The sequence below is a fragment of the Aptenodytes patagonicus genome, chromosome 20, assembly GCF_965638725.1.
Source record: "Aptenodytes patagonicus chromosome 20, bAptPat1.pri.cur, whole genome shotgun sequence".
NCBI lineage: Eukaryota > Metazoa > Chordata > Aves > Sphenisciformes > Spheniscidae > Aptenodytes > Aptenodytes patagonicus.
The window spans coordinates 2,877,374-2,905,186 of NC_134968.1; the positions used below are offsets into that span (position 1 = coordinate 2,877,374).

The 27,813-nt window shown below is 40.6% G+C and overlaps 1 protein-coding gene across 3 annotated transcripts; it reads right to left on the minus strand.

Annotated features, from left to right (window-relative positions):
* Positions 1-1,224: 1,224 nt before the first annotated feature.
* ZNF652 (zinc finger protein 652) lies at positions 1,225-27,813 on the minus strand. 3 transcript variants are annotated; one of them, XM_076356977.1, is made up of 6 exons: positions 27,666-27,813; positions 10,231-11,378; positions 6,668-6,815; positions 6,246-6,361; positions 4,779-4,923; positions 1,225-4,321 (listed from the first exon to the last, which is right to left on the minus strand). In XM_076356977.1, the coding sequence occupies exons 2-6, from the start codon at positions 11,137-11,139 to the stop codon at positions 3,810-3,812; spliced, it is 1,830 nt and encodes a 609-aa protein (XP_076213092.1). In that variant the 5' UTR covers positions 11,140-11,378; positions 27,666-27,813; the 3' UTR covers positions 1,225-3,809. The 3 variants fall into 3 exon arrangements, with proteins under 3 accessions (XP_076213092.1, XP_076213093.1, XP_076213094.1); XM_076356978.1 differs by lacking the exon at positions 27,666-27,813 and adding an exon at positions 27,019-27,172; XM_076356979.1 differs by lacking the exon at positions 27,666-27,813 and adding an exon at positions 27,015-27,172.

Below are 27,813 nucleotides of genomic sequence, written 5' to 3' on the forward strand. Positions count from 1 at the left end.
AATGGTACTCGACCCCACTGACAGTCACACCGTTGGTCATTATAATGCAAAGACATAGGCAACAAATTAAATATATTCCAAAAATACTAATCTTTTCAGCTCAGAGGTAAACTTGGTCTGTCACTTACTTAGCTAAAACTGACTAAAACTGTCAAAGGGAAGCACTGTCTTTTAAACGGCATACCCTGAGCCCTACCTCCTCCTCTCTTCAATAAATTGAAATAGCTATGACATGCTCAAGAGATACAACAGGGCAAAGACAAAAACATCCAGATGGACTGCATTGTTGAGATATGAACTAATTTCCCAGTGATAAAAGCCTAAATTCAGCTTAAAGGACTCTTTCAAAAGTCCGTAATTTAAGATTTGGTGGGGAATACAAGGTGGGTGACAGTAACTTTTGATGTGTGCAGCAATACATATTAGGCCATCTAAGAAGTATCTGAGCTGTATAAACAGGAGTGTCAGTAATTCAGGCAGGCATGACAATACAAAACAAATAATCACCACACCTTTATCCAGGAAGGTAAGTTAGTCTGAGATAATACACTGAACAAACAAGCTCACACAGCTAATGCCTTTAGTAAGGATAATAAGGCACTGTCTGGTGGACTAGCAGTTTAAACTTCTCCAGAACAGAGGCTGTCCTTTAAACTGTTCGTCTTAGAATGCTGACCTTCCGATTGTCTGTTAATTCTGTTGCATTTCCCCCCTTAAAAATGCAATGTTAAAAATTCAGTAAAACTTTGCCTTAGGCTGTAGGATGGGGGGGGGAGGAAGGAGAATTTACTCCAACTTTCCAGAAACTTTCAAACCAAACCCAAAAGTTGGTATAATTTGTCTTTGCTCTTCTTGAAGAAAGCACTTTAGCAACACAAACCAACCCCTTAACTTACTAAATACAGTAAAGCTGATACAAAACGTTATGCTTAGTTTGTCAACATAAGCAGAAAGTAGTAAACACACTTGAACTCGTTCCTTAGTGTTGCGCAAACTCTGTAGGTGTGCATGCCAATGCAAATTTAAGCAGAAGCGAGAAGCCACAGCAAATCTCAACCTTGAATTTCCTGCCTTTCGTAACGCCCATTTTCCTTTTCTTGCTGAAATACATACTTTATAAGATATCACATTGCAACACTTTTAGACCAGTATGTCAGCTTTCAATATGTTTGTCCCAGATAATGAGGAGAATCTGTTGACATCAGGTCACATTATGACAGACTGTTAAGTGGGTTAGATAGTTTAATCTTCTTCCACAGAAAGGAAGTTCATGTGTCTCGGAAGGAAAAAATACAAAGCGTATCATTGCTATGAACTAAATAATAGAAAAAAACTGTCCCAGATTTTAGAATTCTGAATAGCAGCCTAATACTGTAAATTTATTGAGAAGAAAATCATTTTGCAAAACTGGAATACAATTGATTTACCAAGAATTTTTTAGCATTTAAAAATCATTTAATAACAGGCCTGACCATAAAATAGTGGCACAACAGAAATGTAGGTTGCAAATGTGACGTGGAATGCATAGAACCTCCAGGGCGGACCAGCCACAGTAAATACAACAGTCATAATCATGAGTGTAAATTCACTTTCATAACTGGCTTTTTCTTCTAGAAGGTAAGAGGGTGTATATAAATATTATAGAGAAAACATTTAAAAAACATCATTTTATTTTTCAGAAATGCTGGAAGGGGTTTCAGCTCAGTCAAAAATGAATAGGTTCGTTGGGCCAAAACTGCCCTTTCTGGTTCCTAAAGTTTCCTATGCTTGTTATGAAAAAACCCAACATTAATGATTAGGTGGTAGAAAATGGTGAAAAACATCAACTAAGGAGCTAATTCTCAACAGACAGAGGACATGGTGTTTCAAAACACAGTGCTTAACAGCATTAACCTTGAGGAAGTAATGCTAGGAAGAATTTCCACCATTTCTGCTATCTTGAAAAAAAATTAATCCCATTAGCCACAAAACCCCGGTTCATTACCAAGCAGAATAGTAAGTTCGCCATCTGCCTATGAGGATCTCTGGATGTATAATTTGGTGGGATTTAATTTAAAAAGCAGCACAGAAGAGTAGGAATTTTAAGGAAAAGAGGACTTACAGTACATTGCCTTGGGCCTCTGTCCTCATTGAAGGTGGCAACAAGTTCCTAGATTGCATAATGCTGCTATATTTAGTTTTAGTTGAAGAGAAATACAAACCTGAAAAAATAACAGCTACTCACTGGTTAAAACAGATACATTTGGCATTCCAGCCCACCATCCCTGCACTAACTTGTCATTTCCCCCTCATTGCCTCCCAGGATTATGAAACAGTGACATGCCTACAATTCAAAGTTTCCTATCCTACAACTGTAAAACTTAGACTTGCCAAAAGTATGACTACGAGCCCTAGAAATCATCCCATAATTTTATGCACATTACATTTATGGGATAGAGCTTCACATGGTACATACAGTGCTATCAGCATTTTCTTAACAATGCAACCGAAACACCATTGTCTCATTCAAACTTCTCTTCTCACTCTTACAATCAACCAGTCAGAAACACCACATTTATGATCTCACTTAATTCCCCTCTCCTAACAACTCCAGGAATTCCAAAAAGCAATCTGAAGAGCAGCATTTGATACGATCCCCAACTTAAAATCATACCATGAAAAGCCATTAAATCCGGCTCTCCTACATAAAGAGAAAAGATGCTCGGCTGACTTGAGAATACTTGATTTCCTCTCTGCTGTCAGATCTCTCATTGTCTTGTGACTCCCTGTGCGCAAACTAGCGGGTCCCTACGTGTAAGGGGCTCCCTTTCTAATCCATCTCATACCTCACTCCAACTGAACTAAAGAAAACCTGTGGAGCAGGAATACGGTATCCCAACGTCCTTGTCCAAAAAGCTTAAGGGAAACTGTGAAAAGGGAAACGTAAGGTTAAAAAAAAAAAAAAAAAAAAGCCCTACTAAAATAAATTACGTAAAGTTCTGAAATCAACATCACTTTTGAGGCAACCTTTCCAGAGACCTCTTGGGTTCCTTTCTTCTCTGAAGCACCTTTTAAGTTGTATGGTTGTAAGAATAACTTTAACTATAGAAGCTATATGCATCTTTTAAGAATCACATTTCGATGATTATAAAAATTTATCTATTATACAACATAGGTCCAGCTACACTGAAAAAATTACACCGCTTATTGAAATACATTTCATTTTAGAAACAGACTACTAAATAGGTCTATACAAAAAACTCTAAAATAATTTCTGTAGTAAAATAAAGAGTGTGTTAGGAGAGCTACACAAACAAGAAATTTTTTTGTCTTTCTTTATAATGCTCAAATATACTGTGATACGTGGCTGGCTCACTCCATAGCCGGCACCAAAAGCTGAAAAGAATCCATTACGATACACAGTGATACAATTAATGCTCTGTATTAATCTCACAGCCTTTCCGATTAGTACAAAGAAAACCAGGCCTATCTCCTCTTTGAGGAGAAGTCCAGGATATAAAAGCAAGCATACCTCATCAGCTGATATGAAATTATAAAATTCCACAAGTCTCAGTATCTGAAATTTATAAAAGTCACCAGTAAAACGCAAGCAAAATGGGTTTAAGTCCTGTTGGTTCCCAGGTTCAAATGAGCACTGCTGATCCAAAACAGGATTTCCTTGTTTGTTAACTGATTCAAAGGAAAAATTAGGACCATCTGCTGGGGCTAAGAGAAAGACAAAGATCCTCACCAACTAGCCCTCTGTAGTTCCATGAGGGCATGTTTCCATGTGCATAAAATGGGAAAATAGCTGGCAGGAAGCAAAGATGTTAGTGGTGCTGTGCTGAACTGTTTTTTTCTGCCAGGTGTCGCAGAAAGTTGTCCTCACTCTGGCCTCTGTGATTTAAAGGCTCACTCTTAAAAAGAGCTGGAGGAGGGGGTAAATGAGGAACCGGGGGGACCGGGAGATGATGTGGATGGTGAGGATGAGGATGTAGGTGAAGGTGTGAATATGGGTGGGGAATGGGGCGTGGAGGAAGTGTGCTCACTGGGTTCAGGTTGATGGGTGGAGTTGGGGTGGTGGGTGCGTTCACTACAGCGGGGATTGTGGTGGCAGAAGTCGTGGACAGTGGGATCTGGACAGCAGTTGACACATTGACGGGGCTGGTAACACGGAAGCACTTCTCCTTGTGTGCCTTGAGCATGTTGGAGAAGCGAAATCGCTGGCCACACACATCACATGGGTAGGGCTTCTCCCCTGTGTGAGTTCTGCGATGTCTCTTCATGTTTGGGCGGCTGGTGAAGCTCTTGCCACAGATTTCACAGATAAAGGGCTTCTCTCCTGCCGAACACAGATACGGCAATCAGTTAGGCACAGAACATCTGCTAATACTTACTTCAGCATACTTAACGCAAACAAACTGCATCCTACAAAAGCTATTGTGATTGCTACCTTCAGCAAATAAAGAGACAGCTGTTCCACAGAAGTCCTCAGTCTTTATGAAATCCTCTCTCACCTTTGGATTTTGACACACAAGACAATCTTTTATAAGGCTTTGGCAAGGGGTTCCTTCAGACCAAAATAACGAGTAAGCCTAACCTCTCATTTTCCCCCCCAGTGAATCACAGGACTACAGACAGTTAGGTTTAACAGTAAGTTAATGCATTAGCCTTTCCTGTCTGATTTTCTAGGCTGGATAACAGTTTTGATCCCAAATTCCAAGGAAGGGAATACAGCTGGAAGTACAGGAAAGTTTTTGTCCTGGAGGTACTTGTGCTTTTCTTTGATACGTTCTTACCAGTGTGTGTTTTCATGTGCTCATCAAAGTACTGTTTCATGTTGAAGTCTTTGCCACACCACTGGCACATGAACTGTTTGTGCCCAATGTGGATGCTCATGTGGGAACGCAGCTGGTACTTGTACTGAAACCTCTCATCACAGTTCTGCAACAGAAAAACAGCAACCCACGATATTCAGGCATCACGCATCAGAAAGAAAGGCAGTCATGGGACAGCACTCAAACGTACTATGTGAAGGAGTACAGAATACCTGAACTAGTACACACACAGACCCTCACACAAACGCAGAATTTAAATTATTTAGCGAGAGTAGAATTTGGTCTGTACTAAAAGGTCTGCTGGCACAAGAGCCCTGGCAAGGAGCGTGGAACAGTCACAACCTTTAGTTGACACAGCTGTTGGCAAAAGCCCGGCAGAGGCACGGTTATGCCAACAGAAAAGTGCTTCTGTTGGCTTAAGGTATCATTTGGAGGTTTTGCAGCTTTGCCAGCGATCTCTGCTGGACTACGGCATGCCTCCACTAGAGGACTCTGCTCACACGGCAAAACCAACAGCAGCTCTACCGCAGGCTTGTTTTTCAGCAAGCCAGTCTGTTTTCCAGCTATTATTTATTGGTATGAGGTAATTTCTTTCCCTACGAGTCTTCTCCCCAAGACTACTCTGGCTGCACTACCGCCACTACTACTACGTGTCTGGCTGGAGTTGTGCCCCACTTCGTGGACAGGGTGAGCCACCAGACCTGCCCTGGAAACAGGAAGGGCTCTGCACCCCCTCTGCCTCCATCATGTGATACCCACAAGCATCCCCATCAGATGACTGAGACATTATCTGCCCCAGACATATGACTGGGTAAGTCTGTCCCATACGGTCTCCTTCCCGAGGGCAGACATAAAATTACAATCGCAGCACGTGAATGCATCAGTGAGGTACTCCCCCCCACCCCACCCCAACACAAACACACACGGGTGCACCCTCGGTTTAGGAAATGCAAATTCAGAGCACTGTCTTAGATGTCAAGGAGGTAATAGTTTGCAGTGAGAACAATAGTTTTTCTCATAAGTGAAAATCAAGCAGTAATTTGTTTATTTTCACTGTCACCACTTCTATCTGCTTCAAGTTACTAGGCAGGACAGGGAGGATTAACGAAATTTGCATCAGGCTTTGCTATGAACACTGAGGGGAAAACCGGTATTCAAATCCTGCTGTAGTGTGTACTCAGAGAGAAAAAAAAAAAAAAAAAAAGACAGCCAGCAGTAAAAGCAAACCAAATACATCTCAGTTTGAACTGCTGCTAGATGCGCTCCTGCTGTGCTCTCCACATGGAGAATTCTTCCCAAATTTTTATGAAACTGCACCTCATTTACAAGTCAGTCAATTCAGTTTCCACCTACATGTCCTACTGACAGTGTTACTAATTTCATGCCTTATGCTACCGTATCTAAACATATTAACAGTTGCTGCCTCACCTCACATCTGAAAGGTTTCTCTCCAGAATGCTGTAGGGAATGTACTTTGAGAGACATACTGCGTTTGAATGATTTTCCACAGGTTTCACATGTAAATGGCATGTCCTTTGTGTGTGCTGCAACACAACAGTACATTGGAGAGGGTCATTCAAATGCAAACAGTTCTTGAACCAATTTTCTTCTCCAACACTGAGCAGGAAAACGATTAGTACTGAACAGCTTGTAAGTATATACACATATGCACACACATACATAATTTTGCTTGCTGCCCAGTACTACAGACGTTAACTTTTTGCGAAGGGTAAAGCTCAGACAACTGAATTTGCCTTATTATTTTTCTCCTCAAAACAGCAATTACAAGTTAAGAACCACAAAGACAAATTACAAGGCAGAACCAACAGAAGCGCCGATCAATAACTCACCAACCATATGTTTCCGCACGTGGGCCATGGTGTAGAACTTTTTTTCGCAAATCTCACAAGAGAATTTCTTTTCTGCATATCCGTGGACAATCTTGATATGTTCATGGAGGGACCAGAGCTTCTTGAATGATTTATTACAGGAAACGCACTGAATGAATGAATGGGATAAATAGAAGGAAGTTTAAATTAGAAAGATTCAGTGATTCAAGTTTGTGGAGTTAAGCCTCGTATCTTCCTCTTGCATGACAAAAAGCCCAAAACAAGTCAAAATGCTGTATACTGTCTCAGACTGCACTTCAGCTTACATTTACTGTTTCACAGATGAAACAATGACACTAGGAAAAGCCAGATCAAACAGGATTAGAGAGGATGTTAACACACTGCATTTTGGTGCCACCTGAAAAGCACCAGAGCCACTGCACTAACTTATTTCCAAAACACAACAGCATATATAGCTGGATGCAGCCCTCAAGGAGCTAACACAGAGAAGACAACTTCACAGGCACTGATGCTGCTGGTGTGGGAAGAAGCCAACAGAGGTGGAGGAGGCCAACACCACCAAGTTGCCTTAAACCCATCCGCGCGTCCAGCCCTGTCTTTCACAGGAGCACTGTGACCCCTCAAAATCCAGGTCTAACAGCCCATGAACTAGTCAAAGCGCTCTCATCCTTTTAGCTCTATACAGAAGACAGTTTCCATCTTGCAGCTCCTGACCACGCAGTCCGGTACACAGTCCATACAGCAAAGCAAGTTGTCACCTCCATCTTTCATGTTCTGACTCTTCATTTATACGTATCAGTAGCACTGTAGGTCTAAAATGACCATATGCAAGCAATGTTTTAATCTCTTCCCACAACTACTGTGAAACATCCACAAAGTCAGTGATGAGCTGGATCCACGGGCTTTCACGCACCTCTTTGTTTCCCCAATAGTTAGTTCTTGCTAAAGACTTGATAATAAAAAATCCTTGTACAATTTTGAAAAATTCCAGAATAATCTTAGTTGTGAAACTTGATAGCAGACACACATGTGAGGATAGCAAGTCATTTTCATCTTTGAAGTGAAGAGGAAGGAATTGTGGCTTGTTATTTTTTGTTAGCTGTTGGGGTGCTTGGGGTTTTTGGTACATCTCCATTTTTCTGCCTATCAATTACCCTCCTTCCCTCAAAGTAAGAAGGGCTGTATGCTGTTCTCTGCAGACCTAGCAAATACTATGCCTTCTGTCAACTTAAGTCGTTTCTTCTCTGTACAGGCAAGTTATGCTGCTTCCACAGTGCTTGAATCTCTGCAGGCTTGGAAACTCTGGTACACCGCTCACCATGCTGACTCCAAGGAGAGCCTCTGCCTCTAAAAGTACCTGCTTGGAGGCATGTCAGGAACAAACTGCAGTCTTTGGGGTAAAAAAAACAACCCTAGAGAATAAAGCAATGCTAAGAAATGATCAAAACCCCTTTGATTTAAGATTAAGCAAGCCCTTGAAGCAGTCAGTCTACAATTTAATTGACGATCAGCAGCAAGTAATTTAGATCACTAACACTGAGAGCTACTACACAGAGTCCAAGATGACAACAGAAATTCTGTGAAAGTGCTAATTTTGAAAGGATGAAAACCAGAAATTACCTGGAAAAAACAGATAGATTCCATCACTTAGATGAAAAATAGAGAGGAACCAGCACATTTATCAGTTCAATTACCACTTACATAATGAAACCACTTTTTTTCCTAGACAAAGCTCCATACCCCTTCTTGACATATTAAACCCTACATTAACGTAAAACTTTCATATCCCCTTACTCCTTTTGCCAAGCGTAATAAAAACAAATTAGCAGGCAGCTGTGAAACACATTCCAAATGTCAGGACAGACAAAAATAAGTGTAGAATATATGCTTATACTGAGAACTTGAAGACGACTAGCAGTGCTTCTGGCACTAGAAATATTTGGGAAAGTTTCTGGACCCGATTCTTCTGGTACGGGATATAAACCACAATTTCTACAATTTCTTCTTTTCCTATCACTTTTGGACATAGGAATGTAACCCCTCAGAACCATATGGGTGCACGGATTACAGGATGCTTCTCCATTCTATACCACACACAAACTATTCATGAATTCCTCTTTAAAGTCAAAAGATTTTATGCTGTGAATGAGCCACCTGGATGACAGGGCATTCCTTAAATTTACATTTAAATATTCTCTGCTACACTAAACTTTTGAAGTATTTATTTCAAAACCTGCAAGGACATACTGAAATGTTTATGCATTTTACTAACTATGCTCAGGACTCATTATCTTATATTATACTCCTTCCTTCAGTCTTCCTCCTATGAGCTGGAACATAAGGAAAAATAACAGTGTTATATAGAGCTGCATTTGAGTCTTACAGCAAAGAGAAATTGCAATAAATATTTCAACTGTCTCCCACACAGTGGGAATTGAATACCAATTCAGTTTAGCATTTAAGCAAACAAACAAACAAGAAAAATCTTAAATCTTTCTGGTAAAACTCATTGGACAGACAAAAAACTTGTTGCCCTACAAACTCTCAACATTTCAGCTCTGCAGAAACTGAACTCAAGCTGCTTCACGCTGGCAGTGGGGTTATTTCAGAAGTAGGTGGCAACACTGTGCCTAGTTTAACAAGGCAAAAAAAGCATGTTTGAATCACCAGATAAAACAGTGCCCCCAGTTACATGAGAACATAGATGCCTATGAGCAAAGTACAAACCACAGATGAATCAGAAAACTGAAACTCTTTCCACAACTTAAACTTTAAAAGGGTTCTATTACAACACAGGCTTCCATTGTTGTTTAAAATTAAGAGCTGCAAATCTTCTGGTGAGAAAGACCAGAGATCTTTATATTATCAGTGAGATTTACTGAGCTTTTTGCACTGGGAAAAGGGCAGGCTCATGAACAGATTTACTTGCTGAATTCATACACTTCCATATGCATACATGAATGCTACCGTAAATTACTGTTATATAATTCTCTCAGTAGGATTTAAAAAAGTTACATTTTAACACAAGTTCAAGTCCTGACTTCACTAGTTTCTTCCTCACCTGCTTGCCTCTCCGGTATTTTACAAATTTCTGATTCCAATACCAGCGAAGTGCCATAATTCCGTTCTCCCTTGAAACCTTACCTGGACATACTCTGTGACTGAGTTTCAGGACACTGAAACACTCTGAACTTTAAAGCTAGCGATAGCTGCAGGTGCTCAGCACCTGAAGAAGGAGGGTTTATCCTGTCAAAGTACTTCACTGCAAATGCACTTGTTTTCAGGCCAGTTACTCTTGAGTCTGACACTTGTTAAAGTAGCTTTGCGTTTTCCCCAACTCGTAGTTAAATACTAGAGTAACTCTGCTAAAGCAGATGTCAGTTGTACACTCTGTTCCCTGCAATTTACTTCTTTTGGAAGACACCAAAGTGTTGATACGTAGAGACAAGGTCTCGGTCAGAACCTGGTCTGCGCAAAAGATTTCCCCCTCTGAAGTGTCCACTAGCTGTATCCAGGGCACGACAGAAGGTATGGAAATCTGGCAAGCAGGTGAGCAAACCTACCTGGATATTTTTTTCACAGTCTGTTTGCTGGTGAAGGGACAGCTCACTTTCTAGAACAAATTTCTTCCCACATTTGTCGCAGATCTGCATGCGCCTGTGAGTGACGTTCATGTGCTTCTCCAGGTACCAGCGTGTGTTAAACACCCTGGGGCACTTCTCACAGGTTAAAGTCTCCTTCTCTTCACACTTTGATTTCTGCACAGGTGCCTTGGGCTCCTTTGCAGCTTTCTTCTTACGCTTGGGGGGCTCCACACTCTTTCTACGACCCCTTGTAGTTCTGGGTGATGGGGAAGTTGTGGCTGCTGCAGCAGATGCAGCTCTCCTTGTTCTCCTTTGTGCAACACTAACTTTTTCCACTCTTTTCTCTTTTTTCTTCTGCCTCTCATTTTCCTCATCATCATTACTGTCTTCAGTGGCCTCTTCCCCACTGTCACCCTCCTCTTCCTCACTGCTGGTCTTAAGAACAGCAGTCTCTTTGGACTGGGAGGGGACACCCTTCTCCCCTTTTGATACATTTAATGTTTGGTTGTTAAGGTTTACCTCTACTATAATCTGCTCCCTTTTGTAAGTCACTTCATCTTCCTCCTCTTCTTCCTCCTCAGAGTCGTCAGAGTTTTCTCTATCTTCTTTCACAGCCCGGACCTCTCCTACCGATCTGTTCTCCCTGAAATATGGCTGCTCCTCTCTTTCATGGAGATGTGGTTTACTCATTTTGCTGTCCACCAACACAGAGTAAGGACTTCCTGACTCTCTCTTGTATACTTTGGTGGACAGATCAAGTTCCTGGCTGGCACCATGATAAAACGTGGGTGGCACTTGACCACGGCGACTGTCCTCTTGCGCCATCCCTGCTACATGCGCGGCACAGTTTTCAACCAACTGTTGGCAAGAATTGGCTGTTTGACTCATTTGGGGGGCCCTGATTCATTGAGCACCTTTAATCCCAGAAAATCAAGTAAGCAGCTTTAAATCAGGATGGGCTCTCAAGACCGATGCCTGTTCCATCTACACAGAATGAACAAAATATGATTCTCTGCTGGTGTTTAGCACTGATGTGTAGGTCACAGAATTCTGGTATTATGGCAAGAGCAGAGCAGTAGTAATTATTCTTCTGAAGAAAGTTGCCAACGAACTGTTGAACATTTCATCTATAAAAGACAACAGAGAAGACAAAGTCAATTAAAAAAAAAAAAAATCACTAAAACCTTCAGCAAATTATTTTGTTTTGAGTTTGTACAACTGGGGTAAAGCACCGGGTATATTATCTATGAGCTGTATCTGCTGGGTGTGGACTGTCCTACAGCACCATCTCAAGCAAAACTGGCAGTTATGTACAAACGTGCACCTTTTGTGGGGATCAGAACTGGTACTAGACTCCCGAGATATGGAAATCAAGGCATGCTATCCATTTCAAAATGAATGTTCTCCACCCGCCAAAGATCACCGCCACCTGCCTCAACGCTGGGCCAAGATGCTGATCTGTGTTTCTCCTGGACTCTTGGGAACACCGATGGCCCCAAGACTCTGCTCGACTCCCATATGCCTCTCCATCAAACAAGGTGCATACCTACACAGAAATACCTCTTCTCCTTCTGTATGTCCCAAAGAGACCCTATCCTTACCCAGAAAGAGGACATACTATACCGAACAACATTCCATTAATGTCGATATGCGTGAAGAATTTCAATGGAGACATTTTCAGCTTGCAGCACTAAATCAGATTAAGAACACCGCGTCCCCTGCTTGTTTCCACCTCAGAGATCCCTCATACAGCCTCTTGATTTAAGGCACTTATTCTTTTGTCTCATTCTCCCTTCCCCCAGCTACTTATTCCACAGTGCAGTAGCCAAACAATATTACATTCGCCCATCTAAATTTCACTTGCAGTTATCCAAGTTGGAATTTGACCAGGACACTGTTACTTCCTCTTGCAAAAAACGCCACGTGATCCCTAATGAATACAAGTAATCAAGCGCTCACATCTATTTTTCACCAGGACAATTACATTTTGGTAGCACAGCATTGCAACATCAAGCCAAGATTTTTGGCTGCGCAGATCAAGTCAGAAATACATTGGAAATCCTGACCAAACAGCATACGCAGAACTAAACCTGCAGCTAGAGGGTGCAGAAGAGGAGAATTAAGGACAGAGCCTAAGAGACATCCCATGACTAGAGGACAGAAAAGGTCCCTCACAGAAAATGGATGGATCGAGCAGCTAAGTATGAAAAGAGCCGGATCCCCACTACCGGAGTCCGAAAATTTCCTTGAGGCTATAAGCTTGGGCTAAGTCCAGCAGACAGGTATAAACCACTGGGATTTCGCAGAATCATATGGCCATTTTTATTATTAGTATTCTTGGAGCAACAATAAAAAGCAACCAACCTAAAGCAGTATTACAGACATGGATTTTTACGACAAATTTCCTTCCACATCGTACTGAGTTAAAATACTCTCCACACTACAAATGCAGTAACTTCCATCCAAACATGTTTTGATACAATTCATATATTATAGTTTCTATTTTACTCTTCCACCAGAAATTTCCCCCTTTGAACAGAAGATGACCGTACCAATGGTCTCGGCGGTTTGAATAACAAAAAAGACTGAACCTTGCCCTACAATCTTTGTGAAGTGACACTCTGGGGAAAGTGACTGATCAATAACCAGTCGACTCATTACCAGCTTAAAGTTAATCAAACAGGTTCTTGAACGGTTCTCCAATATTTCCAAACGCACTCAAAAAGCGCCCTGAAGATGCCTGACAGAGTGACCTGCAGACAGACTCACAGCACCGCAACAGCGGGGTCTATTCCCACTGCTGCATCCTCGCTCCATCCTCAGCAGGGTCTCAGGTCCCAGCTTCCCAGCTCCAGAGGTGTGGCAGGAAGACGAGCGCCAAGACCCAGCTGGGCCAGGAAATACGGGGAGATGGGCTGTTAACGTTGGCTTGTGATCACAAGTAATATTCAGATGGAAAAACTAGTAAATAATAAAATAATTTTGGCTTGCAGTCACAACCAGCGTAACGACCCTATACCCACGAAGGGCCTTAGAAAGCAGTGGGCATGATGAAATCCACTGTTTAGCTCTTCCTTTAACAAAATGTAATGAATTATTCAGAAGCTCGGAAAATCACTATGTCATGTAGAAAATTATACCCGATTATTTCCTCAGCATATTAAGCATCTCTCACGTTGCACGAGTAAATCAGGAAGGCTATCAGAACGCTGCTGCTATCTAGCCAGAAAAAGCAAAAAACTTGTCACGAAAAGGAAGCTTTACCTCCACCCCCGCCCCCATTTACTGAACGTTGAAATATTCTCTTTCCATATCCTGCCATCATTTCACCTCTGCTCATTTAAGGAATATTCTATATAATAAACCACTTTGTATGAACACAGTACTACTTCAAATAAAAAGAACAAAGGGGCTTATTCTGAGTTATCAAAGCTATTTGGTCTTAAAACCACTTCACTCAGCAGAATCAGTAACCTACTTTCACTTTGAATACACCGCCTGCTACCCTCAAGGGACCCACAACTTTCGAACAACATTATTTAACAGTCGAACAGCTGGTAAAGCAAAGCCCTCCTTATACATTTAATACCATCAACACACTACTAGACTACTGACAGTTCTGAGAGACAGTAGTTTAAACACTGCCCAAAATATCTTAATAGAAGATTTTTTTCCTTAAGTTTCTAATCCTAAATGTAAGAAAGCAGCATTTCGGTATTTTTATTTTTGCCCCCCCCCCCCCCCCAAAGTGAATCCACTTTTTTCAAAGCTGCTAAACAGCTTGGGCTCACAGAATGAATTTCAGCCATACTACAAAAGCGAGCAATACAGGTTCTGGTTAAAATGTAAAAAGGATACACAGTTTCAAAGCAATTTTTGAAGAAGCCTATCTAGATATAAAACTGCTGAGTAACTGTATTACGAGGGTAGAATGAACCTATGAGGTGCATGCAGCACTTCACAATCAAAGATCATACAAGAAAGGTTTGCAAGCCTATGAATATTAAAAGCTCAAACCCAGAAAAAAAGTACAAACAACTTGCAGACAAACGTGTAGGTGGAAGAAGCACGTGTATGTGGGAGCAACGCTTCATACAATGCTTTCGTTACTTCTAAGGAAAAACCACATTTCTTCACATTAGCTGTACTAAAAATAGAACAATTTATAGCAGAGAGCGCTAGCACAATTACCTGCCCCAACTTTGGCTCAACAGATGCCCTGAAATCAGCACAAACCAAGTGCAATATACTCAGAGGTTAACAACTTTAAATTTAATGTCCTTAGTTTGCCCTCAGAGAGGGACCAGCTTGACAGTCTGGCTATCTCATATTTTCGTCTAACCTGTGCCAAGGACTTACGATTTGACTTCTGGCAAGCACCCACCAGAAGCAGACACGGATGTAAAGAAAGACACTGCTTCTTCCAGCTTTTGTAGTAAGTGAAGTGGCTGCACAGTCATTTCTGCACATCAAGGCTCCCTGTGAGCTACTGACCCCTGCACGGCCTACAGCTGTTTGCCTGCTATCGCAAACAGGCTGCCAGCTCCACAGATGTACACTTAACTGCTCATTCTTTCTGCCTGGATGTTTCTGGTGGCTCCCATAAAAGGACAGAAGAGACACTTCGGGGCACTCCACAACCAGCCATGACCCTGCCACTCCTGGTCAATGTGACAGTGGCCTAATTTTTTTTTTTTTTTTTTTTTAAATTTTTAACCAGTTCAATTGCTGCCCATAGAAAAGTTATCAATATTAGCTCTGAAAATCGACAGACGCTGGTCTAATTCACTTTGCTGTAGGTTGGCAAGTCTAGAAGCATTGCAGGCACAAGGGTGATTTGTCTACAGACACAAAGAGGGCACTGTATCAATTTATTACTTTGTCAACATCTGGAAGTTCCCCCCATTCTTCCCAGATAGCCATAAGGACCAGAAAATTCCTTTAAAAAAATACCCATGCCTCAATTCACAAATCAGTGGCATTTGCCACAGAAGTTTTGCACACACCATAAGGAAAAAGAGGGGGAAGGGTAAGAGCTTGGGGCTTTCCTGCAGCCCACCTACCTCTTGCATGAAAAGTGAATACTATGAAAAAAGAGGTTGCAATAGTTAATGTCCAACATTAAAAATGCATTAATTTATTAGCCATCCATTATTATCTTACTTTGTTATAACACAGCCTTTCCAAGACAGGCACAGAAGATCATTTTTTGTTTCTGTTTACAAGCCACTTGTACTAGATTTCACTTCCAACTTGGTAGAGCAGGTAGTGCTCGCAACGTTAATATAGGTCACAAGACAGCAAGACAAAATTATCTCTTCAAAGGTATACAGCACCTAACACGTGGGGGAATCTGAACCACAGCTAACACCGCAGCACCAAAATACCACACACCTTATACAAGCATCACAAATAATTTGCACACTTCCTTTACAACACAAGACCTGTAACTTCACCCGAGACAACCCCCAAAACTTCTTTTTCTTCTCCTCTTCAGTTTAAGAGCAGACAGATCTCAGTTTAGCAGCAGCTTTTTAATGGGTACAATCAAGAGGCATTACAGGGCATGAATAGGTTTTCCACTCTGCCATTTAGGTATATAGACCACTGTATATAAAACCAAGTTCAATGAGGAAGTTTGAGTATCTTGAAATTCGAAATTTTCTTTTCCATAAAACAAGACTTCTCTCAAACCATAGTTAAAGAAACTAAAAGTTAAGGAAAAAAATTATAACTGTGTTATAATTAAAGGCAATGCCGTTTTGCATATGCATTAACAATCTGAAGTTATTAAGGATCCTGAACATCTTTTGGTTGGAAGCTACAATCCAGCAGCTCCATTAAGTCCTGGGGCAACCAGATTTGCGCACAGTTTACAAGGAGCGAAACAACCATATGCATAAGTAAATAATTTACATTATTTAAGGTAACACTTTCAAACTAGTCAAGTAGTTGTTGAAAAACCTACACTCAGAACAGGACTAAGTCAGTGGCTGCAGGTTGGGGGGACTGATTAAATACAGCTCCAACATTATGCCAAACCTGGACACCACTCAAATTTCTAACCAAAACTGGAGCGCCAGCTTCCCTGCTTCCTGAAGCTGGGTCAAAGTTAACTCATCAGGTAGAAATTATGGCTAATTTCAGTACAGCTAGACTCTATGTGAATTCAGAATGCAACAGCGTAGCTCAACCCTTTCAAAAGAGCAGCATCATTATAAGTTAAGTGCTTTCACACTTATTAGTCACATTATTTGGACACAGAAGAAGTATTAGAACTATGATAAACTGGCACATGTATTTATTTTGAAAGGTTGATAAGCAAATGCATCATTCTGGCAAGTATAAACGTAGAGGTAAATAAAAGTGTGATTTTTCACTTAGCTTCTGTTAATATTAATCAGTGTTATCCATTAATCAATTTCAAGTCAGCAGACAGGACAGAAATACAAGAAAATGCCTCAGAAAAATATAATTTTCAATGCACAGATACAACTTAGCTTTAAGTATACTGCCCAGCACAAAGTTATGCAGTAAATTTCCTAAAAATAACAAAACATTAATGATTTCTTACTACAACTCTGCTCTATGAAATCCTTAGGTAATGTGAATTCTGAATAGCTTATTAGCAAAAAACGACTAGAGACTGCAAAGTGAAAATACAAAGTGTTTGACTAAAATGGTCCAGTCACCTACAGTTCAATACATCAGCAATATTTCAGAGCACATGAACAAATAAGTTTCAATATACTTGCACAGTTTGAAGAACAGGTGCATGAAACAGAATAGCGCACAGGCACAGCAATTCCCAGTTAGTGGGAAAACACATCTGGTACAAGTTACATCATGTCAGCGGATAGTAATCAGGACTATAACACAAGAGGGAATTATTTATATCATCGTACAATCACTCCTTTCTTGTGCATCTCAGCTGCTTTATATGCAAAAAACTGAAAATATGTTCTTAAGTGGTAAGTTTTATCTCAAGACAGAGCCACAGTCAGCACATCCTCTCAGTTTTTGCATTTCTATGGGTAAGTACTCAAGCCTGCCTTTGCCCATGTAAATGCAAAATAAAAAGACTGACTGTGACTAACGATCTATTCTGTCATCTGCTAGACGTCAAGGGACAGCTTGTAACACCCACCTAAGAGATGGTATCTGTAATAGGTTCAAGCTTAGTAGAGCTACAAAGGAAAGGAGAGAAGAGTAATCCTATCTTCTGTATCAGAAGGACAGTTTTGCGCAGCTGACACAGACTTTGGGAATATGGTGTAACATGGCAAGAGGATACTCAGAAACAGCATTCGCGACAATTCCTGGGACTGTTCTGTGAAAAACAGAAAAAAATCATAACTCTCTTCTTTTCACTGCGAGCTCAAAATTCACTTCAAACAGATTTTCCCATCGGGTCATATAAATGATCAGACATAAAATGATGTGTGGCACTGTGGCTTGTATTTTGGTGAAATTAAAGCTACGCCACATATTTGGGCATCTCTGTCTCGAATGGATTAGTCTTGGTACAACTAAGCAAACTGACACGCACATCATAAAAAACCAACAACGTTGGCAGTAACTGCAAGTATTGCAGGGAGTCTTGGCAGGGAAACAAAAGACTGGAGAGTGGATAAATACTGTCCAATTCTCAAAGTAAAGGTCCGGGCAGAAGTATGTTTGACAGGGTGGTATATGAAAGCCTGAAGATGCAGTACAGCATCTAGACTGTCCCATCGTCCAGTTATTTTTTCCGACCATTCCTAAAATAATCTACGATAGGTATCTTGCTAACTCAGCAGGCAACATATTTTCACTGTATGGAGCTGGCTATTTGCCTGTAAGTATTTAACAGTCTAATGGAAAATGAAGCAGGCCATATTTCCAATTCCAGAAAAATGCCTTATATAATATCCTGCAGCTAAAACATAAAAACTACGATAAAAAGCCTTCAAGCTTTTTCCATTTCTTAAGATGAATTATTTGGCTGTATCTAGAAATCTGGTTTGAGGGACAAAGGCTTTCAAACCAGTGATTTCCAGAACTGTGAATCTGGAATTTTTTCAAGCATTATCTCCACAGAAAATAGTTTAAGAGGTTGCCATTTCAGAACTCGGCAGCATTATAATCCCTCAGCTTTTGCAATAAGCTGAAGGCTTTCTATTGGCTAGGAACTAGTTTTAGATACGACAGCCACAAACCTCAACATTCTTCTTTTACTAGGCAAAACCATCTTGAAAGAAGTATTCTAGTACACCACGATATACACTCAAATTAAAAGTCTAAGCCCTTCCTGCTACCTTAAATATATAAAAATTAAACACCTGTGACTGAATTAGGAACTTCCTTGTATTCAAATCTATTGTTGTGTCTCATCTATATCTTTCAATGCAAAAAACTGAAAGCAAGCTTAAAACAAAACCAGGTAGTTACCACTCAACGGTAGTCATTCACATGTATACACTTAGCTTTCATATTTATCACTTTTCTGTAATCATTTGGTAACTTGAAGACACACACATGAAGCAAAAAAGCTTTGTATGACCACACTAACAGATTATCTGTCCCTTCAAATTTGTATACTCATCAAAATATGTGCCAGAAGTTCAAAACTACCCACTGCTATGATACTGAAGGGCAATTGTTTCATCCATTGGCCTACTCTTCGTTCCAAATCACTTTTTATTGCCTAGTTTTCTTCTTGTTCAGTGGCAAGATTCCTTTTTGCTTTAAAAACTCTTGCTTTCATCATTATCTGCTCACGTATCTTGAAGACTAGTAAAAACTGAACTAAGATTTTAAACTGTCCATTTATATTCACAGACGCCAGTGATGACACTTCTTATTAAGCATCACTAACTTATTTTAAGATTGCAAATGATTGCACTAACAATATAGGCTACACACAAAGCCATATGAAAACAAAAAGGAAATCTGCCATCAAGATCTGTACTTCTGTTTCCCAAAGTTAGCATTTTTCCTCCCAGACAGGAGGAGTGGAGAAAGAGCCATTAGATGTGTATCTGTGTCTTTGAATATGTAGATGCAGATCAGTTGAGAGAGCTCAAAAAAATGTAAATGGTCTGTCCACAAAGTAAAGCTGACAGGTATAACTTCCACCTGGACATTTATTCTGGAGGAAAGGTGTTTTTCCTTGGTTTAAGCTGACAGCACTAACTTGGCAGGAAATAATAAACTTTTATATCCAGCACAGACTTACCTCCTCTCCTAGCAAGCCCTAAAGGAGACCTTTGCAATATGCAGAATGGAGGTAACAATCAACTTTTGTATTTTTTACAGAAGGGTTCAGTTTAAGAAAACTCACAGACAGGCTCACTTATTTGCTTACAGCTTTTTGTTGACCAGCCTGTACTACACATCACAGCACGTAATGTGCTCCTGTATCATTTATCTTTTACACTGTAATAATGGAACATTTAAAATAATCTCATCTGAGCTGAGAGCATGATGTTACATACACGCTTTACAGAGTCCATCAGTCACAGTTTAATGTAGTTTTTTAAAAACATTTTGATTCATTTCCAGCCTATCAGTTTATCTTAAAAAAACCTGCTAAATATTTTGGAATGTTGCTGAGAGTGGTATGTAGCAGAAAAAAGAAGATTTAAATAGGAAAATCTTCTTTGGCTTCATGAAGTGTGAACTTGATCTCTCTAAAGTTTGTTCTTCTCACATCATTGGAATGTGCTTACGGATAGGTTTAAAATCCTCTCCATTTTTCATTTAGAGCTCTTTACATACTAGATAATTTTGACTTTGAAACCAGCAACAAGTTTGTAAAAACCTCCGTAGCAACAAAAAAGCTTGCAGCAGCTGCACAACTGCCCTCTGCACAGTGGCAGATGCACTAGCTAGGAGCATGACTCACCACTCTCTCGTACTGGTAAATGCTGTGCTGATGGAGAATTAGCACTAGGAGCTTTCCCTTCTGTTCCTTACCTGGGCTTCTCTTAGTATCTCCTCCTTTCAAACTGCCCACAAGAACACACCTGCATTTGCCTGCAGAGTTTCAGTTTTATAACTTCTAGCAGCATTTTAACTACTGAATCACCAAACGCTACTCGGCTCAAGCCCAGCTAACCTTGTGGTTAATACAAAGATGATATGTGTGTTCATGCAAGCACAAATCACCAGCGGAACTGCTGTCCTGGAATGACTGTTGAGAAGTTTAAGTAATCTAGTGTTGACAAAGTCTAAACGTGCCAATACCAAAACTATACTATTGTAAGTGTTTCTCCTTGCACAATGTCACAACGCTCCTGTAAACCCTGAATAACCATTCGGTATGGTTATCTCCCACTACCAATTACTGTCTTGTTTTGAGCTACTGAATCTTCTGAAACATTACACAGAGTTTGTTTTAGATGCACAATGTAAACTTTTGGAAAAACAGACTGTCTTGCTTTTATAATATTTACATAATTTAACAAAAGCACATTTAACAACACATAAATTTATCAGCTTCCAAGAAATGCTAACCAAGTAACAATACTTCAACAGAACTCCCACCTTTGCAAGTAGAAACTACATTCAGTGCTCTCCCTGAAGTTACCAGAGTTAGACACAGAGATATAAAGCTGTTCAGCAAGTCTATGCGTGATCAAAACAGACACCGTACCACGGCAGCAGTTCATTTCAACCTTCACATGCTATACAGTTGCAATTCTCAAGCATAAATACTCTTCCCACTGATACAGTGGATTTTATTCCCAGTCTTTCCTCTAATTCATTATGCAGCTATGGACATCTTATCTCCGCTTTGTGTTTAAATTTCCTTCTGGGCAAAGTGAGGACAATTATCAGCTAAGGCCAAAGTTACTTGTTCATTTTAATCTGATCTAAGTCTGTGTGGCTGCCAAAGGAGGCAGTACACTCTTTCCCTATTTATATGCCAACGCTGGCATTCTTATGGTTGCAAGGCGAGATGCCTTGGGAAATCAGTCTGCCTGGAAAATAACCATTCCTTGGGATAAATATTCAGCTGGATCAGTTCTCTGAACCAGCTCATTGTGCAACTTCATAAATACTACCATGCATTACCAGATTTTGCTTCCCGAAATAATCAGTTTGTTCTACAGGTGCAATCTGGCTTTCACCTTCCATAAAATACCACGGTAAGAGAACCAGAAGCACGATAACAAATTTGTGGAAAACATCTGAGGATTATCCTTAAGAACTGAGGTTGAAAAAATAATGTATTTTCAAGAACCTGTAGCAAACAGCAATTTTTCCTCAAATGACTTCAGCCTTTGCATAGCTCATGCTTTCATTTAAAAATAAGTTCCTAACGATTATGAAAATATTCTTAGATACAAGTTCTCTCTCCTTACTGACATGTTATAGTCTAAACCCACAGATTTATCGTTAAGAACAGTAGGATTGGAGTTATAGGCTTCAAGTCAAACCCACATCTTGGCAAAGGTCTGAACGGACTATCACAGAAACCACCTCAGGACCTACTCAGTGGTGCACAAATTCCAAACCTCAGCAATGAGATGCTGCCTTTACAGCAGCCAGCTAGTTTCAGGGTGAGAGAGAGAACACTTGGAAAAAAACCCCAAAACTTTTCTTTTCCTTCTAGGCAAAAAGGAACAACAGTTACTTAGCTTCCTAAGCAAGACAGGGAAGAGCATCTCAGTAAGAATCTCAGTAAGATTGGGGTTATTTGTGCGAAGGGAGGGTGAGAAAGGAAGAAGAGTGTCCACTGACAGCAGGGATAATTAACTTCATCTTATTGTCTGAATTTAAAGTGCTTGGAGTGGGATAATAGAAGTCGGTTGTGCACAGGAGAGATTATGTTAAATGATTTTATAGCACCGTAAGTGGGCTAGGTAATTTATCAAAGATAAGTAGAAGGCGGGATCCTTCATCAAGAAACCTGCAGGTTAGAGGAAAAGCTATGAAAATCTAAAAGAGGGAAAAGAAAACAGACTGGTTTAGGAAACAAGTTTAAAAAAGGCAGTAGAAAACAGTGTAAGAAAGAAAGAGTAAGGTGAGGGGACACCAAACAGGAAAATACAAGAATTGGAATCAGTTGAGAAAGGTACAAGTGGAAGAAGAAAAGTGCAACAAGGTATGTGTCAAAATAAAAATGCCTGGCAAAAAGTTGCAATTAAATTCAGGACATAATTTTTCTCAGACCTTTAAACTGCAGTCAGCATGGCATTTCACTCTGACTAATAGATTTTATCCTGCAGCTAGCAAGTGTGAAATGAATGATCCAAGACATGCACATTACAATAAAGCAAACTAGAGATTCTCAGCAGCCATTTTTACTATTACATGACATGGGCAATGAAGATTTATTAGGATATGTTTCTGTCCCTGCTAAAGACTTCTTTAGTCACATCTATATACCACAACTTGTCTTTTCATAATGTCAAGCCTACCGGTGTCACAGCGCATTAAACACCTATCCCAACATAAGTCCCTCATAAAGGGACATGCATTTAAAACACGGGAAATCTAAGCACGCTGCATGTCACTTAACAGGGAACTTGGAGAATTTACTACAGTGAGAAAGCATACAAAATATACTGAGGAATGGCAATGCATCTGACCCCATCATTTATGGGAGAAACACCTCAAATTTGCTAGCCTGAAAAAGAAAAGTAAAAAAGGGGAAGTTACTGGAATTAAGGATAGAGCTCCCATCATTGTACGAAACAGTGTAATTTGTTAGAAAGGACAGAACCAGGAAACCTACAGAAGTATAAGCAGGAAGGAGAGCTGCTTCTTTAAAACATATGTGGCAAAAAATATCTGCATCAATTAGAAAACATAAATACTCCTGTTAAGCAAATGTCCAAAAATATTACAGTGACACAACTAGTTGACAGTACTGGCCACGTGTTAGGATACTGGACACTAACAGCAATCAGGCTTTTCGTTAGAAATAATCTGCCTTCTACTATTAAAATTCACAGTTGTCACTGTATGTAATTTGTCTTCAGACAGCACTATTAAGACACATTCCATAATTCCCTTTTCATCACATAAGCACTAAAAAGGCTTAAATAAGCATGACCTGCGAGCAACTGTGGAGTTCAGAACAGATTTTTACTGTCTTCCACGAGACTAGTCAGCCATAGGAAAAGCAAAGTTCTAGTAAGCTTTCTGCACCTGCAAGATTCAGCTATGCTTCAACTCAAATATTTGCAACTTTTTGTGTACAACATTCCCATAAAAGAAGGTATGTAGATCAATGGATGCTTGTCTGTAAATTTTCAACTATAAAAGTTTCTGCTTGTAAAAAAAAAAAAAGCTCTACTACCTTATCCTACCAGGCCATCTGTCTTTGCAGTGGTACCACAAATATTCCTCCAAAATTCCAGCTGAAAAACTTTCTGTTCACTTGTATTTAGTACCTGGGACAGAATTAAATTGGCTTAACAGGTTTTGTCTCAAATGTTAATAAGGAATCTAATTCCAGTAACCTATCTTCAAGCAGGCCCACTTGCTTTTCGTATTACATTCCTAAAATCACTTTTCCACTGAAAGAATCAAGTTTCAAAACTTAAAAATACACAAACAAGAGAGCAGTACAGCATTAAAGTGCTGGTAGTTGCTTAGCATGGCTAAATGTTTCTCTTGAGTGAAAACTACTAGTCTGAAACCTCCTCAGGGAAGGGTGTCTGAAAGTGTCAAGGAAACTAATGCAAGCTGCTTGTGTTAATGAGTTTAAGCTGCTGGCACCAGAGCTACAGCCAGAGTTTCACTCCCTATGCAATTGTTTTTCAGGAGGGAGGAGCAACCTAAAAATCACCAATTTAAGATCACTTGGAAAACTAAGCATTTGCGAAGGTAATTTGGAAATTAGATACAGAAGTTTAGGTTCTAATGAATGTTTCAACTGAACTAGGAAAGTCTGTCTGTTATGCTTTTACTAGTTACGAGACCTACATGAATTCTACTTAAGTTATAAGCAAACCCCACCCACTTTTCAAAATACTGAAAATGAAGATCCTGCAAAGACCCAAAATGGTATATAATTTTACTCACACTTACTCACTTATAAGAGTATGTGTTTAAACAGAGTTTGCAACTTCAAGGACAAGTCGTATATTTATTAAAATGTTCTTAAAGGCATAAAATTTGTCACTTCTAGACAAAACATCCTTTTATGTTAACAGAGATTAGTTATTTAGACTTTTGATACAATAGAGGAGTTATTGCAAAGTTTTTAAAATATGTAAGCCTAGTATTTACAGTGGAAACAGTTGGAAGTTAGGCATTTAGATCCACAGAAAGAACAGATTAAAAACTACAGACTCTTATTGGAAAACACTGCCTGAAATAATTCAGCCATGCTTCCTCAGCTTGAGGAAGCTCAAGACATTACAGGGTGATGTCAACTGTAGACAGTATCTGCTCATTGACTGCATTAATATTTAAAGTGTGTAACTTCATGATAATAAAATGACCTCCACATAAAAAGCCACATTTTTTCTAACTATTGTGGGGGAAAACCCCCAAACTTTGGTATCATAAGATTCTGAAAAGACAAATAGCACATATTTAGCAAAATATAAACTAATATTGTTTTAAAAAACAAAACTATGTTCTTTAAAATTTACTTCATCTCCCATTTAGAAGCCAAGATCTGGATCTTGTAGGGAGAGAGCTGTTTCACAGCAGAATACATTAAGAGATCAGCTGCTATGTGCTATAGGAATTTAACCAAGAGAATGGTTATAAAATATTTTAATACAATAATAATTCACAGAATCAGATCGCTAGAGAACATATCAATCTTCTCAATTGGTTGGTACTTCCTTCCAATTATGTCTCTCTTTTTTGTGGGGTTCGAAAGAAGTTTATTCTTTGATAAGGCATATTATAGTGTGCCACAGAAATAGGTCACTGATGACACATAGTTTTGTAATCATCTTAAATATACCTATCTCAGATATGCTGTTGGTACACCACTCTCCCATTAGGCACTGATACGGCACACGATACCAAGACTGGAAGATGGGATCTTGTTTACTGAAAATATCTATTTAATGCAGTTGTACGAACTCAAAGGACTCTTCCCAAGTCGTTCTTACATGGACATCTCATGCTCTAGGTGGTTTGACACCAGACAAAGCACGTTCGATCTATAAGCAATTTCTTGTACGTATAAAGACTTTCTGTCTTTAGATGAACTTGCACCTCTCAGTCTGAAATTTCCACGTTCTACGATTCTCGCAATGCGAATAAAACCAGAACATCCCAATACCTTGCACTTGCAACAGAACCTGACAAATTGCTTTTATAATTTAGCTCCTATATATACCTAACCATTCATACAAAACTGCTGAAGAATTTACTCTCCAGAAAACATCAAAGTTCCTGTATCAGTATTAGATGAGAAGAAATAATAATCAATTAAGTCCTTTAAAACAAATGAACAATAGCCTATAATGCCAAAGTCTCTTTCGATCAGGTAAAGATTTGAAAGGTGTTTTTACAAATATTACAAATGTTTTGTGGCTTAGCATTTACTGATCTTCTCAAATACAACTGATCTCAATTACTGCAAATAAATGCTGAAGTAGCTATAAATACTAGTTGCCAAATACTAGATAAAATTATAAATAAAATCTTAAGTCTCTGACATCCTATTACAGGCAATTGCTTAGTCAGAAAAATAAAAAGCGTTCATGATTTTGCACTTCTCTTTAAACAAATACTCTCTGAAAAAGCTTTCAAAATTTCTATCCCTTAACTACACATTCACACTGTGAGTCTACTCTATATCTCAACTTCATTATCAACATCTAAATTTAAGCGTTGGCTGCCTGGGGCAGGGATGGGGCTCTTCATCCTTTCAGCACAACAACCATATTGCAAGCGCTTGATTAATCTCTATAAAGCAGGAAAAAAATGCATCTTACATGCAGGTAGAAAGACAGATAAAGGGGTTTCAAATAGGTACCGATGAGAACACTAGACCCATGTAAAGGGTGTAAAATATCTGTTACCATAAAATATTAGATGCTTTTAATATGAGATTTTCCTACTCCACCGCCTTTTTAACCCCACCAGCATCCGTAGTCCTGCATCTGTAATATGCATTTTGTTAACAGACACCAGTCACCTCAAGAGAAAGAGCGCCCAACTTCCACATGCAAACAATCAAGCTGCAGTCAATCAGCACGGTGGCAAATCAAGGTGCACCACACCATCCTTCACAAATCAATGCTCGCACATTACATCTCCTTTATTCAGCGCGCACACACATACCCCACCATCATTCTCTTGATTCACCGCGCATACACCACTGTCAACAAAGCATGTGCCAGTTGCCATTCCCAGAACAATACAGCTAAGGTCATCCCCTGAAAAGATAAAAATGCACATTCCTCACATCCTTTATGTCTACAGTACTTCCCTCGCTTTGACTTAAATCACTTCTACTGCACAAGATGCCACAACTCAGTTGTGATTAAAGATACTTACATAATGCTACTAAGACCAAAGAGATACATTATCTTGAAGCGTATCTTTTCATTCTAACAATACCTGTACCAAGACATCCACAGGACTGAAAGTTGCACACAAGGCAGTTAAAAATCAAAACAAAACCCCCCAAAAATGCACCCTGGGATACACATACCACAACACATGTCCTGAGAGCAAAGAGAAGGGAAAGATACCTAAGCAAAAGACTGAGGAAGAGAGAAAACATCTGATTTTTTCCCTTAACACACCTAGACCCAGAACCAGCTACTGGAGAAGGTAACATTTCATTTCCTCACCTACCCAATGACAACTCCAGTCCCAGAAGCGAGTGCATTTAAGAACCACGTTCCCTCCTAACAATCGCGGACCGTGCACCGCCGTGGCTGCACAATTAGCAAGTGACAAGGAGGAAGGAGAGGGCTGCCAGTGACCCCCACACCTCCATGCCACCACTCCGCGGGAGGAGGCTGGAAAGCAAAGGCAGAAAGCGAAGAGAGGTGTGGAAAGGCAGTCCAGCACAGGCAAATACAGCAAGATTTTTTTTTTTTTTCCCCCCACTTGCTTCGTGCAACTCACCTTCCCTCCCCTCCCCCCAGGCAGGTGGCACAGCCCCCTCCCAGCGGGGTGCAGCAGCCAGGGCAGATCCCCTGGCCCTCCGGCAGCATTCCTCCCTCGCCCGCTCCCCTCCTCCCCCGGGGGGCTCCCCCGGCTGCACCCCCTCCGCCCGGGGGGTGCCCTGCTCGCACCCTGCTCCGCCGGGGGGCTGCGGGCCGGGCACGGCGCGGCCCCCCCCCCCAGCCCCGCTCCCTTCCAGGCCGGGAGGCGGCTCTACCCCGCTCCCTCCGTCACCCACTCCCGGGCTGGGCCTAGCGCTGCTCAGCGGCTGCCGCCAGGCCCGAGGAGAAGGGGGAAGGGGATCCCCAGCCGAGCGGGCGGCCCACACTCACCCAGGCCGATCCCCTCAGGGCCGCCCCCGCCGCCTTCCATGCCGGGCGGCGAGGGGAGGGGGGCACAGGCGAGGCGGCGGAGGGCGGGTGGAGGAGGCGAGGCGGGAGGGCGGAGGGCAGGGCGGCCGGGGCCCTCCCTCTCTCCCTC